Here is an 18,525-nt window from a genome sequence, read left to right as displayed (position 1 = left end):
GACTGCTACATATGAAAACTGCTGTGTCTGAGATGAAAAATACACTGGATAAACAGATTAGATATTGCAAAAGAAAAAATTAGTGGACCTGAAGCTACAGTAATATAAATGTTCTAAAATCAAAGAAAAAAATAACTGAACCTCATCCCACTGCCCCAAAGCCCCCCAAACCTAGAGAATCAGTGAATGTGAGACAATTTCAAGTGTCCTATTATACACGCTATTGAAGTCTCTGAAGGAGAGGAGTGAGGATGGTGACAAAAATTTTTTGAAGAAATAATGATCAATATTTTCCAAAATTTGGCTGGGCGTGGTGGCTCACGCCTATAATCCCAGCACTTTGGCAGGCCGAGGTGGGTGGATCATCTTGGGTCAGGGGTTTGAGACCAGTCTGGCCAACATGGCAAAGTCCCATCTCTACTAAAAATATAAAAATTAGCTGGGTGTGGTGGTGCACCCCTGTAGTCCCAGCTACTCAGAACGCTAAGGCAGGAGAACTGCTTGAACCCAGGAGGTGGAGGTTGCAGTGAGTGGAGACTGCGCCACTGCACTCCAGCCTGGGTGATGGAGTGAGACTCTGTCTCAAAAAAACCATAAAAAACCAAAAAATGACAACAAAAATTTTTTCCAAAATTTAGTGAAAATTATATGGTCATGAATCAAGAAGCTCAATGAACCCCAAGAATAAGAAATATGAACAAAATACACCAAAGCATATCATAAGCAAATTACTTAGAACCAGTGGGGGAGAGAAAAATCTTAAAAATCAGCTAGACAGGGAAAAACATCAATCATATATGGAAGAACAAAGATAAAATGACAGCAGATATCTCATCAGCAATACTGTAGTGGACCAACATCTTTAAAGTACTGAAAGCTGAAACTGCCAAGCTAGAGTTTAGGGAAAAGAACATTCAAAGATGAAGGTGAAAGACTTTTTCAGACATAGAAAAGCTCATTAGCTGCAGGCCTGCACTATAAAAATGTTAAAGCAAGGCCGGGCGCGGTGGCTCACACCTTTGGGAGGCTGAGGCAGGCGGAACATGATGTCAGGAGATTGAGACCATCCTGGCTAACACAGTGAAACTCCATCTCTACTAAAAATACACACAAAAAAATTAGCCAGGCGTGATGGCGGGCACCTGTAGTCCCAGCTACTTGGGAGGCTGAGGCAGGAGAATCGGTTGAACCTGGGAGGTGGAGGTTGCAGTGAGCTGAGATCACACCCCTGCACTCCAGCCTGGGCTAAAGAGCGAGACTCCATCTCAAAAAAAAAAAAAAAAAAGTTAAAGCAAGACCCTTAGGCAGAAGGAAAATAATACCACATGGAAATTTAGAACTACAAAAAGGAACGCAGAAAATTGAAAGTGGTGACTATGTGGGTAAATATAAAAAAAGGTTTTATTTAAATTTTCTTTAGTCAATTATAGTTTATAATTAATTTATAAATTTATAAGTAGAATTTATAAACTTATAATTTATAATTGACTAAAGAAAAAATAATAAATTGCAGGGAATAGAACATATATAGATATAATATGTATGATGACAGTAGCACAGGAGGGACAAAATAGAAATAAACTGTAATGAGGTGCTATACATTATATACCCCTCTATACATTATATTATACCTCTATACATACATATATTACATCACCTCATGTATAGAGGTGTATATTATATCACTTGAAGATAAAAAGGGTAATCAGTGTTTATATATTTTTATGATTTGCTATAAATGATGGCTGCATGGTAACAGCCTACTTACTATGGTGTACTATGTGGTTACCGATACGAATAACGAGAATAGCAACTATAGGGAGTTATTCCAATAATCTTAAATATCGTTTTGAATTTAGTCATTCTCTTCTAAAAATCTGTAAGAGGCTCCAGGATAAATTCCACACACTTAGATGGCATGAAACATATCCAAAAAGTACCACATTACTTCTCTAAATATAACACAAATATCCCCTTAACATTAATTAGGCTTTCAACCCCTATCCTGCCTAGGTCATGCTGTGATAACCAATCTTGAATGTTTTTTTTCTATTCTGTTTAGGCAACTTTTTCATAATGGCTTTTTTGATCAGGGCTTTTTTCTTTTAAGCCCTCAGTAGTCAACTGTGCATACACTCCTCATCTGACAGAAACACGTATGACCCATCTCTTAACACACTTGTTTTGTCCTATGATTAAAATGACCCTTTGTTCATGTTGTGTCTTCTCCAACTTGTACATATGCATGTACAAGGCTATCTTTGTACACAGTAAGTACTGAATAAATGCTAACTGAATTAAAAAAGGTAGAAATGAAGAAAATGTGTTCAAAATATAAGGGAGTATTCCAAGACAATATATTACATGTACTGTTTTTTTGTTTGTTTGTTTTTGTTTGAGACAGAGTCTTGCTCTGTTGCCCAGGCTGGAGTGCAGTGACGCAATCTCAGCCCACTGCATCTCTGCCTCCCGGGTTCAAGCAATTCTCATGCCTCAGCCTCCCGAGTAGCTGGGATTACAGGTGCATGCCACCAGGCACAGCTAATTTTTGTATTTTTTTTTTTAGTAGAGATGGGGTTTCACCGTGTTGGCCAGGCTGGTCTCAAACTCCTGACCTTGTGATCCATCTGCCTTGGCCTCCCAAAGTGCTGGGATTACAGGCATGAGCCACCACGTCCAGCCATGTACTGTTTAATAAATCTAAAAAACTAAAAATCTCATGAAACTAAAATCTTATTTATAAAGTCTGTCAAGGCCCAGGAGTAGTGGCTCACACCTGTAATCCCAGCACTTTGGAAGGTTGGGATAAGAGGATCGCTTGAGCCCAGGAGTTCAAGACCAGCCTGGGCAACATAGTGAGACCTTGTTTCTGCAAATAGTAAAAAAGTTAGTTGGGCAGGGTGGCATGTGCCTGCAGTCCCAGCTACTTAGGAGTCTGAGGTAGGAAGATCCCTTGAGTCTGGGCAGTCAAGGCTGCAGTGAGCTGTAATTGAACCACCGTACTCCAGCTTGGGTGACAAAGTGAGATACATCTCAAAAAAAAAAAAAAAAAAAAAGTCTGTCAAAATTTTTCATTGTGTATCTTAAGAGCCAGTAATTATTAAAAGTTAGTGGGAAAGAATAAATAAAGAAGTGTGGCTGTTTCTGATGAGTAACTGTCAACATACCTGATTTTCCTCAGAATAATGAACTGTGATGTAGTGTGGCAAGTGTGCCAGCTGTGCCACTTACCTGCTCAGGGCACACAGTGTTCATTCCTGGCATCTGCAAAGAGCTCATCTGCATCTGGGCCATCATTGGGTTCATGTTCTGAACATTCGTATTTCCACCTGCCATGGAAACGGTGATGCTCATGTTGTTGTATACTCCTGGCTGTGCAGGTGTGGGCTGGTTCTGGACAGCTTGACTGAACACACTGTAAACTCAAAAACAATCCAGATTACATCCACTGATCATGAACAAGGGATAATGTTACTAGATCCTGTTTCCAAATAAAATACGTTACATCCGTAAATTGCAAGCATGACTGTATCTTCTTAAAATATATAAAAATTAATATAATTCAGATACATTCTGAAGTCTACAAAAGGGATTAAATAACTGAAAAGAACTCATTTTAAGTAACAATTATCTGGCATAATATCAGAGATGATAGGCTGCAATCAGGTAAATAATTAAGAAAGTAAGTTTTCCATGTAAGTAAATCTTCTAGGTAACTGACATTTACCTATCTAAACAGAGAATGTCCTATTTGAGCAAAGTGTCTGGCATATATATATATATATGGATCTTCAACAAATGTTCACTGAATGAATTAGCACAGGAATGAATGATTCAAAGACAGCATCCTTATATTGTATTTGCTTGTATAGCCTCTTACACTTAATACTTCAGGGGAATGATGGTATCTTGTTCCACGTATTTCTTGTCTCTATTAACACGTGACATATAGCAGGCACTCAGTAAATATCTGATGAATAAATGAAGTATGGCATGGGTTATTATTTGGTGCTGTCAAATGGTGCAGTTCAGATTGTTTCCTACTAATTGGTTTTATTGTATCTGTGCCAGTGAAGTGGCATAAATTTTTTGAAGTGTAGTGCAGAGATAATCTACAAGAGAATACCCTGGGACTCATTGACAATCAAGACTCCCAGGTTTTACTCAAACCCTGGTGAATCACATTTTCCAGGGGTGAGTATAGAAAGATCCATCTTTAACTACTCAGGCACACTAAAATTTGAGAGCCTTTATTCAATATCCTAGCTTGTTGTCACTTCTCAATGTTTTAGCTTGTGGTCGCTTTCAATATGCTACAAATTAAGAGGAAACCAGATGTATATAACCAAATGTTTTTAGGTGGCAAATTCAATCCTTTTAAAGACTTCCAAGGTCTTACCAGGCCTGAACATAGCTTCATGTCTTTTCTAGGAAGAAAAATACGTAAGCACTTATGTTTTTCAGAGAGCCTGTTTTATTGACTTCCTTCTTCACGGCCAAGTTCTGGACTGTTGTTATGCCAAAGATCTCAACTGTAAAATCAGTCTCTATTAGGAAGTAGAATAGTAAGCAATAAACTCCATGTAAATTCAACTTGACACTTTGTATTTAAACCTTGAAAATTTTCAGTGATACAGATATACAAATCTAAAGGATAATGATATTAATTCTGTCTTTCCTAAGTTCTATAAACACCAAATATTTTATGATTATATATTAATTGTTAACAATAAACTGCTGGTAAAATTCCACCTATTTTAATGTTAATTCTATAGAATTTGATTTTAAAAATAATTTTCCCCATCAATAGTTTATCTATTCCTTGCCAGCTCTTAGTGTTAAGAAGGATATACTGACATTTACAGTTTCTAGTAGACTAAGGTAATCATACTGCATTGACAGGCCAAGAAACAGCCTATTTATCATGTCTGAAGAAAAGTACAGAATTTTCCCCCAAGTAATTATAAAACACAGATGCCCACAGAAAATTATATGCCTAGGAAATAGTCAATAATACACCTGTGGACCATTAATGTCTGCACAGTGTGTATGCTTGTGGGGCAGTGTTCCTACAACTAAAGGTGAGAAAAAAGCCTATTAATCTATGTCTATTGCCTTTTGTTTTCAGAGACGGAGTTTTACTCTTGTTGCCCAGGCTGGAGTGCAACGGCGCAATCTTAGCTCACCGTAACCTCCGCCTCCCGGGTTCAAGCGATTCTCCTGCCTCAGTTTCCCAAGTAGCTAGGATTACAGGCATGCACCACCACACCCAGCTAATTTTTTATTTATTTTTTCTTTAGTAGAGGCGGGTTTTACCATATGGGTCAGGCTGGTCTCAAACTCCTGACCTCAGGTGATCCACCTGCCTCGGCCTCCCAAAGTGCTGGGATTACAGACATTAGCCACTGCACCCAGCCTCTATGCCTATTTTCTAATGAGAACATTTCTGCCTAAGACAGTACTCATTTGTCAATTGATACATAAGTCACCACTGTGGAGGAGCAAAGCTATGTAAGTTAATGCATGTGGAAGCTTCAAGGACTGCAATGATGTCATACTTATGGAAAAAAATTTAGGGCTTAATATCCTTTCAAATTAATATTTGGGACTGTATATTAGTTTAAGTTCTTTCAAATTGCTCCTGCCAATAGTTCCATTTTGGCATCTTCCATTAAGGGAAGAAGACCAAGCTCTTCTGCAGCTGCAACCACTGTCCCAGGTCCTAGAAAGACATCTGGGTTCACTGGCACCTAAAGTCCAACACTCACAGGCCCTCTTCCTCACTCTGCTTTCCTGTCTGCTTTGTAGCAGCTATCACAGTTTTCTCAGGGTAGCACTAGGTCTTTGGTAGTCACTAAATGATGGGAAAAAGAGAAGGATGAATACTCTGACCCAGAGTGGGTTCCACAGATATTACAGGTATTAACAAGCAGGGGCGTCCCTGGTCTAATAAGTCTGAGAAACAAAAGGTTAAACAACAGGACTTCTTATCCTTTAAAATGCTAATAAGCAATGGGATTCTCCCATCAACCAGCCTTACACAGAAGCACTACCCAGTTCCAGGACACACACGTTTGTTTAACCATTTCTTTCTCTTGCCACCAGAGAGAGAAGGAAAAAGAATTACATTGTACTACCTCTGAACTCTATTACATCATTCTACTTAATGGTTCTCTGACCGTTTCATGTTTTGATTCTCTCTGACCTGCCCCCTCACCAACTAGATTCTTCGTTAATTGGCAGCAGGGGTTTTCAGTGTTCCTCACGGTATCTTGCGTTGTGTGACAGAGATAGTGAGCGGTCACCGTCTCCAGGTGATATACGCTAATACACAATGCTTATGTTGACTAATAAACTTCTGCATATGAACCAAATGAACAAGTGTGAGTGTTTCAAGAGTTGATGGTAACTGTTTTCTTTCCCAAATGATCTGGAAAGTCAAAGTTTGCAAAAACTACTAAAATACAACAAAAACCTACATCCATATTTGAATCTGAATCCAAGACATTGACTTAGGGAGTATTTGCACTCATTTATTCAACAGATGTAGATAAAGGGCCTCCCTATTCCAGACGATGGAGACACAGAAGTAATACAAAATATAGTTCTTGCTCTTATGATGCTCATATTCTAGATGGAGAAGAAAAATCACAAATAAATAGACTATCGCACAGTATGTCAAGTGTTAATCACTATGAAAAAAAAAAAAAGAATGGAAAGGAGGCGCCAGGGGTAGAAAATGCTATTATTTCATAAATGATGGCCAGGGAAGTGTAATAAGGTGACATTTAATGTCTGTTTCTAACAAAGTGACATTTAAGGAAAGACTTGAAGTGTGAGAGACAAACCATGTGGCCACTGAGGGAAGAACATTCCAGCAGAGAGATTAAAAAATGCAAACATCCTGAGTTTGCAGTGTACTTAGCACATCTGAGGAGCAGAAGGATAAAAGGAAGCCAGTGTGGCAGAGTGAGCAGTGAGAATAACAGATGGGATCAGAGAGGTATCCAGGAACAAGATGATGTGGGGTTTTACGGGCCCTATTCTGTATTTTGAGTAAGATGGGGTGCTACTGGATGAGTTGTGCATAAAGGACTGACATACTTTGCCTCACGTTTTAAAAGCATGGCTCTGGCTACCATGTGGAGATTAAATGATGGTGCAACAAGGGTGGAAGCAGGAGAGGAAGTTACTGGAATGGTCCAGGGAAAAGATGATTGTGGCTTGCACTAAGGTGCACAAGTGGAATTGGTAAGAAGAGAGAGGTGTTAAGAAGCTGACATGATTTGCTGATGTGATGTGAGAAAGAGAAAGACTTTTCTTCTGGACAAGTGGAACATGGAGTTGTCATTTACTGAAATGGGAAAAAGTAACCCAGAGGAGCAGGTCTGGTGAAAATATCACTTTAGTTTTCATCATGTTAAGTGTGAGATGCCTATTAGATTTGTAAGTGGAGATATTGGTTGGGCAGCTGGATATACAGTATGGTGTTCAGGAAAGCCATCTGCACTGGAGGTTTAAATTTGGGAGTCAAATATAGAAACAGGCATTGACAATAGTAAGATGGGTGATGTAACCAAAGGAGGGAGTGGGTATGGGGAAGAGGTCCTAGAATCAACTCTGGGGCCCTCAAATGGAGGTCATGGAGATGAGAAAGATCCTAAAGGAGACTAAGTGATAGGAGGAGAGTCACTTTTCTCGAGAGAGTTGTTCTAGAAACCAAATGAAGAGCTTCAAGAAAGAATAATGCTCAAATATGTCAAATGATACTGATGAGCATTGCTTTTGGCACTGAAGAGGACATTTAACTATCTTGACAAGGACACTTTTTGTGGAATGATAGGAATGAAAGCCTGATTAGTTCAACAAGGAGTAGGAGTAGGGGAAGTGGATAGAGTATCATCTTTTAAGGAATTTAACTGTAAAGGGGAGCAGAGAAATAGGTTATTGAGACATGTCAGCATGACTGTTTTTTTTCCCCAAGCCATATTTCGATGATTAGATGGAGGTACAAAGTAAGAGTTTAGTTGGATTTCATTAGGGAGAATTTTGCCAGGCATAAGTGCAACAGAGGGAGAGCTGGGCAAGGGAGTCAGAGTGCCTATAAGGTAGTGATTATAATGATGGGCCACAAAATCCAGAGTGAGTTTAGGAAGTTGGGATTGGAATACATTAGGAGACTAAATTCCTCTTATATTACAGATACGGTTCCATTTCTACCTAATTTATACATGGTCTTCATTGGGACTTACACAGTTCTCTAACATGAAGATTTTCTCTCACCTTTCAATGAACTTTAGAAGAATATAGTCTTGTGTTTTCAACTTTAACTGCCTTACTTATTATGTTGTCAGATCAGACAGCTTCCCTGTCATTAGAGCTAAGACACAACCAAATTAAAATCCTTATAAAACTCAAAGTGATGTGTGAAAAGTTCAGCAGCCAGGATTTGGAAAAAAAAAAAAAAAGACTTTAGTGAGATAATTCTAAGCAAGATGGGTAAGTCAAGGTCACTAAAAATCTGGAGATTAAAAAGGGGTAAGCCTTAAAAACTTTTGTTATTGTTATAAAGTCTTTAAATACACCGGGAAAAGTGAAACTTGTGTGCCCACTACTCAGCTCTATTGAATTCTGACATTTGCCATTCTTGGTTTCAGATTTATAAGATTTTAAAGTGTTCTTATAAAGAAAAACTTTTTAAAAAGTACCCATTTCTATGTCTGTCCCAGGGAAGCTGTTACTGCTGTGAGCTCATCATATTCTGACATGTGCTCAGGTTAGGATGGAAAGGTTGGGGACACTAGATCTCTTTTCTGTACTGTTGGCACACAAATTTGCCTTAGAAGTGACTTGATACTTATAAGATTTAAAAATCATTTTTCTTTGCTGATAATATAAAATTTAGTTCTTTCCATTATGCAAATGGAAGTAGCCAATAATCTACTTATCCTGTGAATACAATCAGCCCATGAAAACATGGCTGTTCTTATGTGGGGCTTTCTGTCTCCACATATAAACGGGGAAACGTCATATAAATGTAACCATATGTGGCCTTTTGTGTCCGGCCTTCTTTCACTTTGCATAATGTTCCTGAGGTTCAAGCATTGTAGCATTTATCAGTATCAGGGATGTATCACAGTATCAAGGATGCTCATATATAAAAACTGCCCCCTTACTTGTTTCCTATTGCTCCTTGCTGCCAGGCCTTCATGTCTGGTGACTGATACCCGGAGGCAGGCGGAGTTTGCTGGAGCAGAGAGCTCTGAGGAGGAGGGATTGGCATCGGCACCATGGAGCTCCCAGGGCTTAGAGATGGAGCAAAGCTGGCCTCACCTTGGGGAACCATTCCTGTAAATTGACACAAATTAATTTATGTTGATATACTATAAATTTATTAACCCCATAAATGAAAAAACCCGAAATGATCTGTCACAATATATTTACAAATAACTTTCTTATTTGCCTTGTTTTGTGTCAGGCAACATATTTACAAATATCGTATTCAACAGAGCATGGAAAAAATTTAGTATCTTAAACTAGGGCAAGAAATCTCAGCATAAACCAATAGATAAATAAATGTAAGTCTGGAATAATGCTTTCCATTCACTAAGATGTTGATTTGTGCAGCAGGATTGTATATGATCTGTTTCTGTTCTTTTTTGCTTATATGAATTTTTAAGTGTAAAAATATGTATGAACATACATGATGAATTACTTGTGTAGTAAATTAAACTCCCCCCCCCCCCCGAGATGGAGTCTTGCTCTGTCACCTAGTCTGGAGTGCACTGGCACGATCTTGGCTCACTGCAACCTCCGCCTCCTGGGTTCAAGCAATTCTCCTGCCTCAGCCTCCTGAGTAGCTGGGATTACAGGCGCCTGCCATCGCGCCTGGCTAATTTTTGTATTTTCAGAGGAGATGGGGTTTCACCATGTTGGCCAGGCTGGTCTCGAACTCCTGACCTCAGGTGATCCACCTGCCTCGGCCTCCCAAAGTGTTGGGATTACAGGCGTGAGCCACCGCGCCTGGCCGTAAATTAAACTTGAAAAGGAAAAAAATAGCTAAGAAAAAGCCATGTGTGGCCAGGTGCGGTGGCTCATGTCTGTAATCCCAGCACTTTGGGAGGCCGAGGTGGGTGGATCACCCGAAGTCAGGAATTTGAGACCTGCCTGGCCAACATGAGAAACCCTGTCGCTACTAAAAATACAAAAATGCCTGTTATCTCAGCTACTTGGGAGCCTGAGGCATGAAAATGGCTTGAACCTGGGAGGCAGAGGTTGCAGTGAGACGAGATCGTGCCACTGCACACCAGCCTGGGGGACAGAGCAAGACTGTCAGAAAAAAAAAAAAAAAAAGAAAGAAAAGAAAAGAAAAGAAAAAGAAGTCACGTGTGAAAATAAAAAATAATGAGAAAGTTTTGTTAGCCACTTTTCCCCTCCTCCTTCCCCTTTTTAAGCTTTATTCAGACATAATCTACATAACATGAAATTGACACACTGTAACTGCATAATGCAATGATTTTTAGTAAATTTATAGAGTTGTGCCGCCATTACCACAATCCAGTTTAGACATCTAATCATTCTCCAAATTCCCTTGTACCTGTTTGTAGTCAATCCTTGCTCTCACCCCTAGTCCCAGGTAACCTCTGATTTGCTGTCTCTAAAGGATTTGCTTTTTGGGGGGAATTTCATGTAGATGTAGCCATACATGGTCTTCTGTGTCTGGCTTGCATTCACTTAGCATGATGTTTTTGAGGTTCAGCCATTTTGGAGCACTTATCAGTAGGCTATTCCTTTTTATTTAGGATGATGCTTATTAGCAGCCATCTGACCGAACTGTCAAAACTCAACTGACCATAAAAGTAAGGGTTTATTTCTGAACTTTTTATTCTGTTCCAGTGATCTCTATGCTGTACCAGTACCACAGTGTCTTGATTGTTGTGACTTTATGGCAATTTCTGAAATTAGGCAGATATCCAACTTTGTTCTTCTTTTTAAAAATTGTTTTGGCTACTCTAGGTCCTTTGCATTTCCATACACATTTTAGGATGTTTGTTAATGTCTCCAAAAAGCATGCTGAAATTCTGCATTGAATTATAAGATCAATTTTGAGTAAATTACCAGTTTTTTTTTTAAGTCTTTTTTCTCTGATTTCATTTTGGATAGTTTCCATTGTTATATCTTTAAGTTCACTAATTTTTTCTTCTGTAATTTCTAATCTGCTGTTTATCACATCTAGAGTTTTTTTTTTAAAATCTCAGACACTGTAGTTTTCATCTCTGGAAGTCTGACTTGGGTTTTATTTATATCTTCCACGGCTCTACTTAACATGTTCAAGCTTCCTCTTGCTTCTTGAACATACAGAATTTATAATTTATAATTGCTTTAATGTCTCTGTCTACTAATTCTATCATCTGTAATTTCTGAATTTTTGATTGGCTGATTTTTCTCTTCATTACAGGTTGTATTTTCCTATCTCTTTGCATACCTGGTAGTTTTAAAAATCAGATTCCAGACCTAGTGAATTTTACCTTGTTAGGTGTTGGATTTTTTTTCTATTCTTTTAAATATTTTTGACCTTTGTCTGGGCTATGGTTAGGTTACATGGAAACAGGTTAATTCTTTAGGTCTTGTGCCTAATGAGACAAGAGCAGAGTTTAGGCCTTATGAATTTGCCCCACTACCGAGGCAAACCATCTCTGAGTATTCTACTTGATACCCCCTGAATTACAGGGTTTTCTACTCTGGCTGGTAGGAAGAGGAGCTGGCTCTGTGTGAACTTTGAAGATTGTTCCCTCTTAGCTTTTCAGGTGGTTTTCTCTGGCCTTGATTTGTACACACATACATGCATGCCTGTGTGTGGGCAGCAGCTCTCAGCTGAATGGGACCCTCTGCATATCCTACAATTCTCTATGTAGTGCTGTCCTCTCTGGTATTGTGCCCTGCTACCTCTAGGTGCCTTAGCTTTCCCAGACTGCCAGCTCTACCTCCTCAGTTCAGGGAAATGTCCTGGCTCCTACTGGATTCTCCCTCCCTGCAGCACAGTCTGGACAATCTCAAGAACTACTATTGAACGTACTTTGTCTGTTTTTTGTTTATTTGTTTCAGATGGGAAAATAAATCTGGTCCCTGTTATTCCTTTGGCCAAAAGTAGATATCCATAACAATTTAAAAGAGTAAAATGTTTTCTAAAAAATGTTTAGTGCTAGCACTCTGTTTTTTTTTGTTTTTTGTTTTTTTTTCCTGACAAAACACATCTCACAGTTAAATACTTTTAAGGCAGAAAAAGTGACGAAGGCGCAAAAAAAGGATGCCATAGTATGACTGCCCATAATTTAGTATAATTCCTTTACATCTTTATAAAATCCTGTAAGATTCCGTGACCTGCTTCTTTCACTCAACATTACATCATAAACATGTTTCTATGTCCTTGATGTCTCTTTGCGAACACATGCATATATGCCTGTGTAATATCTACTGTGTTCTGCCACTATTAATGTAATTTTTGTTATTTTTAATACAATGATTTTTTTTTTCTCTTTTTACTTGGTTTGTTTGGTTAAATAAAAAAAAATCATTATATTTGCCAGAGACGTAGTTAATTTACTCTTTTTTTATTACAGGCTACATTTTTTTTTTTTTTTTTGGACACCGAGTTTTGCTCTTGTTCCCAGGCTGGAGTGCAATGGTGTGATCTCTGCTTACTACAACCTCTGCTTCAAGCATTTGGGTCCAAGTAATTCTCCTGTCTCAGCCTCCCGAGTAGCTGGGATTACAGGCGCATGCCACCATGCCCAAATAATTTTTGTATTTTTAGTAGAGATGGGGTTTCATCATATTGGTCAGGCTGGACTTATCTCCTGACCTCGTGATCCACCCGCCTCGGCCTCCCAAAGTGCTGGGATTACAGGTGTGAGCCACCGTGCCCGGTCTTACAGGCTACAATTTTTTTTTTTTTTTTTTTTTTTGAGGCAGAGTCTGGCTCTGTCGCCCAGGCAGGAGTGCAGTGGCCGGATCTCAGCTCACTGCAAGCTCCGCCTCCCGGGTTTACGCCATTCTCCCGCCTCAGCCTCCGAGTAGCTGGGACTACAGGCCCCCGCCACCACGCCCGGCTAATTTTTTGTATTTTTAGTAGAGACGGGGTTTCACCGTGTTAGCCAGGATGGTCTCGTTCTCCTGACCTCATGATCCGCCCGCCTCGGCCTCCCAAAGTGCTGGGATTACAGGCTTGAGCCACCGCGCCCGGCTACAATTTTAAAACTATTTCAAATTTTCTGTGAAAGTTGACCTAACTTCAGACTTTACAGTTTTTTCTTTCACTAGATAGGGTTTATTTATTTTTGGTAAAGATTATATAAATGAAGCTACATATTTTCTCCTTGCTGCTTTCTCTATATGTAAGGTAAGTGATTTTGATTTAGAATATATGGGTCTCCATTTTTTTTCTTTTTCTATTCTTTTTTTTTTTTTTTGAGACAGAGTTTCATTCTTGTTGCCCAGGCTGGAGTGCAATGGTGAGATCTCGGCTCACCACAACCTCCGCCTCCTGGGTTCAAGCAATTCTCCTGCCTCAGCCTCCTGAGTAGCTAGGATTACAGGCATGTGTCACCATGGCCAGCTAATTTTGTATTTTTAGTAGAGTCAGGGTTTCTCCATGTTGGTCAGGCTGGTCTCGAACTCCCGACCTCAGGTGACAACTTGCCTTGGCCTCCCAAAGTGCTGGGATTGCAAGCATGAGCCACTGTGCCCAGCATCCATTTTTTTTTTCTTTTTCTTTTTCTTGTTTTTTGAGATGGAGTCTCACTCTGTCGCTCAGGCTGGAGTGCAGTGGTGTGATCTCGGCTCACTGCAACCTCTGCCCCCCAGGTTCAAGCGATTCTCCTGCCTCGGCCTCCCGAGTAGCGGGACTACAAGTGCGCGCCACCAAGCCTGGCTAATTTTTTGTATTTTTAGTAGAGACGAGGTTTCACCATGCTGGCCAGGCTGGTCTTGAACTCCTGACCTCGTGATCCATCTGCTTCGGCCTCCCAAAGTGCTGGGATTACAGGTGTGAGCCACCGCGCCCAGCTTTTTTTTTTTCCTGAATGACTCTAGAGGGTGGGTTTTTTGTTTTTGTTTTGCCACCATCTTCACTTCTAATGTCTTTGCATTAACCCGCCATTTTAAACTATTTTGGTTGTGATCCTTAAAAGAAAAACCTCTTGTATTAGTGTGTTTTTAACCTCATTTATGATGAAATTAATTTCTTTTAGAAAAAATATAGCCTTGGTGTGGTGGCTCATGCCTGTAATCCCAGTGCTTTGGGAAGCAAAGGTGGGAGGATGGCCTGAGGCCAGGAGTTTGAGACCAGCCTGGGCAACATAGTGAGATCTGTTTCTATAAAAAATAGAATAGTTAGCCGGGCACAGTGGTACATGCCTGTAGTTCTAGCTACTCATGAGGCTGAGGTGGGAGGATCACTTAAGACCAGGAGTTGGACACTGCAGTGAGCCATGATCATGCCACTCGTGGGCAAGAGAGCAAGACCCTGTCTCAAAAGAAGAGAAAAAAAAAAAAAGAAAAAACAGAAAAAGAAAAATATGTATGTGAGAGGGACAAGATGCTTATCGTATTCTGGATATTACTTTGTGGAGTCAACAGTAAACAATAAATAAGAGACTCCAAGTATGAGAGCAAGCTTTTTGATATTTCTTTCTGGCCTCATCTCACATTCTACCTGTCCATACTGGAATGAACAGTTTCCCTTGTGACTTTTTTGTTGTTTGTTTTGTTGTTGTTGTTTTTAGTGTTGGTCTTTTAATTTTATTATTTTAAAAAAGACTTAATTTTTTAGAGAAGTTTTAGGTTCAAAGCAAAACTGAGTAGATGGTACTGAGATTTCCTAACTTTAGACTTTATAGTTTTTTCTTTCACTAGATAGGGTTTGTTTATTTTTGGTAAAGATTATATAAATGGAGCTACATACCCCTTCTCCACTCACTCACATGTACAGCTGTCTTCATTATCAACATACCCCAGAGTCCATAGGTTACATTTGGGTTCACTCTTGGTATTGTACATTCTATGGGTTTGGGCAAATGTATGATATGTACCCACCATTATAGAATCATAGAGAGTGGTTTCATTTCTCTCAAAATCCTCTGTGAAATGACCGAGTTTTAGTAGAAAGAACTAGCCTGTGGGTAATGAATTAGAGGAATGCTTAAGAGTTCTGGTCCCAGTTCTGCTACTACACTGGATCTTGGATAACTTCCGTCAATCAGATAATCTAGTTCTTCTAGATGAAAAATTTTACAGTTCTATCTTTGCCTAGACTATGTTTGTTTTTGTTTTTTTAGACAGAGGCTTGCTCTATTGCCCAGACTGGAGTGTAGTAGTGTGATCTTGGCTAGCTGCAACCTCCGCCTCCTGGGTTCAAGCAATTCTCCTGCCTCAGCCTCCTGAGTAGCTGGACTACAGGCACCCACCACCACACCCAGCTAATTTTTGTATTTTTAGTACAGACGGAGTTTCACCATGTCGGCTAGACTGGTCTCAAACTCCTGACCTCAGGTGATCCACCTGCCTTGGCCTCCCAAAGTGCTGGTATTATAGGTGTGAGCCACCGTGCCCAGCCAGCCTAGACTATGTTAAGTCTCCCTGCTAGACCGACCACAACCAGCATTGCAGACACGTCACAGTGGCAACTAGAATTAGAATTCATACTTCCATTAATTTATTTCTTCAAAGATTCATTGAGCATCTATTTACTGTGAGACCACTGTGCTAAGCACTGGAGAAACAATGGTTAAAAAGGTCACACTCTGCTCACGTAAGGAACTTGCTATTTAAAAGAAAGACACCTAGGTTAACAAGTGGTTTTAAGGGCAAGTACTTTATGATTAGGAGTGTCCAGGAAGACTCTGCAGGGGAGATATATCTGAGAGGAGAGAAGAATAGGAATGAGAAGTAAAGGAATAATACTTTAGATAGAGTATAGAGAATGTACAAAGCCCCTGGAAGTAAAAGAGAACAAGGTCTGTGCTGTTTCTCAGAACTCAGAAAGTTTACTGTAGCTGGAACACAGAACTATAAAAGGGAACGTGGAGTTGATGAGCCTAGGTTTGTACAAGTTAAGTTTGGGGTGTTGGTTGAAAATGCAAGTATGTGCATCCAGTAGGCAGCTGTACATATGAGCTGAGAGATACTGTTTAGAGATAGAGAATGAAGTCACTAGCATGTAAAGGTCCCTGAAACCCCAAAAGGAGATGAGATCACTGAGGAGGAATAGGTGGAAGAGGATTTTATTGTAGTTCACAGAAAAGAGGTCTTTAAATGGGCTTCAAGGAATCCATGAAGTGGGCAGATACACTAAAGAAACCAATTTCTGATATTTACTTTGAATACTGTGTTAATAGACAACAATTTCTAAATGTCTGATTCTGTTCTTGCACACTCATCATCATAGCATGGTAGCCTAGAAGTTTCTTGTTTTCAGAAATACAAGAAAACTTACTCTGCCATTACTATGACTTACATGTTCCTTTATTTACTTGGGGCCTATATTAATCAGAAAGAGGTGAAAGCAAAGGATATAAAGCAAAGCTAATGCAGTTATTCATTGGTTTTACTGTCATCACTTAACACAGAAATCAGCAAGCTTTTTCTGCAAAGGGCCAGATAATACATGTTTTCAGTTTTGCAGGCCATAAAGTTTCTTGAACAACTACTCAACTCTTCTGTGTGAAACCAGCCATAGATAATACATAGAGCAGTAAGCATGGCTGTGTTCCAGTAAAACTTTATTAACCAAAACAAGTGGGCTGGATTATGGACCTTAATTTGTCAAACCTGGAAACATGTTGGGAACACATATATTTTGGTACTTCCTATTTCTTAGGAATAGAAGCATAAAACCAACAAAGGCCAAAGAGCCCTTCTATCTGGATTTCCTTAAGCCACAATAAACTGTTTTTGTTTTTGAAAAGGCTGGAACTTTTCCAGAACTTGATTTTGTGCCAACACAAAACCTGGTCCTCTATCAGACTGCCGATCAATTTGGAGCAAGTTTATAATTAAGAGTGGTGACAGAAATTTAAAATATTGCATTTTTTCTTTCCAGAAAAACTAAACATTTTTCCAGTATTATTTTGAAGCAGTCCATGGAAGAACTGACAGCCCTGCCATTTCATTTCAGTTTGCAACTGGATGAAACCGCTGTTCTCTTCACTGCACACAGCTTCTGGGTTTTGTTTGTAGTATGAATGCTGACTTTATAAAAAGCAAATTATTATTTTGTGAAAATATTTTTGTCAATCAAAAGTTGGTCTGGAAGAAAAACCCAGGCACCAGATACTCACGATAGGTGGCAACACATCTTTCCCATCATGGTACGGGGAAAGAGGAAGCTCCACCCACTCCATTATTTCAGCTCACTTTGTTCTATGCTGACACAACTCAGATCAAAGACTAGACCCACAGCTGTGAAAGAAACTTGTCAATTTCACGAGAACCAGGGCACTGAAGGCCCACCTTTCCAGGTGGCTTTGTCAAGGAATGAAAGCAGGATATAAAGTCCTCCTTTCTTGACTTTCCAGAGGAAACTTTAAAGTGCATGCCTGAAAATGGACAGAAATACTATTTCTATTTTTTTAATAGAAAAAAATCCTTAGAATAATTTCATGAGGAATTTATTAATGTTTGGCTTACTTCTAGTTAGTTTTTTCCCCTAACGCAGGAGATAAATATTTTGATTTAGGGCTCTGCAATCAATATCAGGAATGCTGCTAAAAACCCATTTGCTGTTTTAGTCAGATTGTCATTTTGGAGGAGGAATGGGGATGCAGATAACTACATAAGTCTTCCAATGTTGGAGGAAGTACTTCTGCAAGCTAAAGTGAAAAAGCTTTGTCAAATTCTTTGCATACAGAAATTGTAAGACACATGGAAACAAAACCCTTTTGAAGGCCACACTCTTGTTCAGGCAACCATATAATTAAAATATGGATTTATAATCCTTTTCTTGCCCACACAGATAGTGTCAGTGATATAAACCAGCCAAAGATGACTTCATTGTCTTGAGGACAAAGAAACTGATGTGGCATAATTTTGATTAAAATCTCTTTGAAAGTTCTGGTGCTCTGGCACAAATCTTTAGATACTTAATTTGATAGTCAAAGGATTTTAGTACTTGCTACCATCACAATGGAAACTCTAAATTGATTTGGCTGTCAAAACTGATAAGCATACTGCCATGTCAAAAATATCTGTATAACTTCGACATTTTATTCAAGTCAAACAGCAGCCTTCTCATTGAAATTCATTTTTAAGCAGTCTTAAAATTTACCTATTTTCTTTCATTTATATAATCAAGGGATTTATTTCAATTATTTTTCAGGAATTGACAATTAATTTTGCATAAAAGTCTGATTAAACAGAGTAGACTAATCAGGTGTGTATCACTGTCATTACCTATTAGAATCTCAAAGTGACAGAAAAGAAATAAGAAAAGATATTATCACCCAGGACAAAGAGAATGGAAGTCAGTGC

The 18,525-nt window shown here is 39.2% G+C and overlaps 1 protein-coding gene across 4 annotated transcripts in view; it reads right to left on the bottom strand.

The window, feature by feature from the left end:
* LOC105479814 (nuclear receptor coactivator 1) overlaps positions 1-18,525 on the bottom strand; it is a 161,876-nt gene that overhangs the window by 9,448 nt on the left and 133,903 nt on the right. For all 4 annotated transcript variants that reach the window (XM_071076293.1, XM_071076294.1, XM_071076296.1 and 1 more), the window contains exons 18-19: positions 9,177-9,348; positions 3,232-3,415 (exon numbers count right to left, since the gene is read on the bottom strand). In XM_071076293.1, coding sequence (XP_070932394.1) covers positions 3,232-3,415; positions 9,177-9,348 — 356 coding nt within the window. The remainder of the gene's footprint in view (positions 1-3,231; positions 3,416-9,176; positions 9,349-18,525) is intronic.

This window comes from Macaca nemestrina, chromosome 13 (genome assembly GCF_043159975.1).
Source record: "Macaca nemestrina isolate mMacNem1 chromosome 13, mMacNem.hap1, whole genome shotgun sequence".
NCBI lineage: Eukaryota > Metazoa > Chordata > Mammalia > Primates > Cercopithecidae > Macaca > Macaca nemestrina.
Note: the sequence above shows the minus strand (reverse complement) of the source record. Positions and strands in the feature narration are given on the sequence as shown.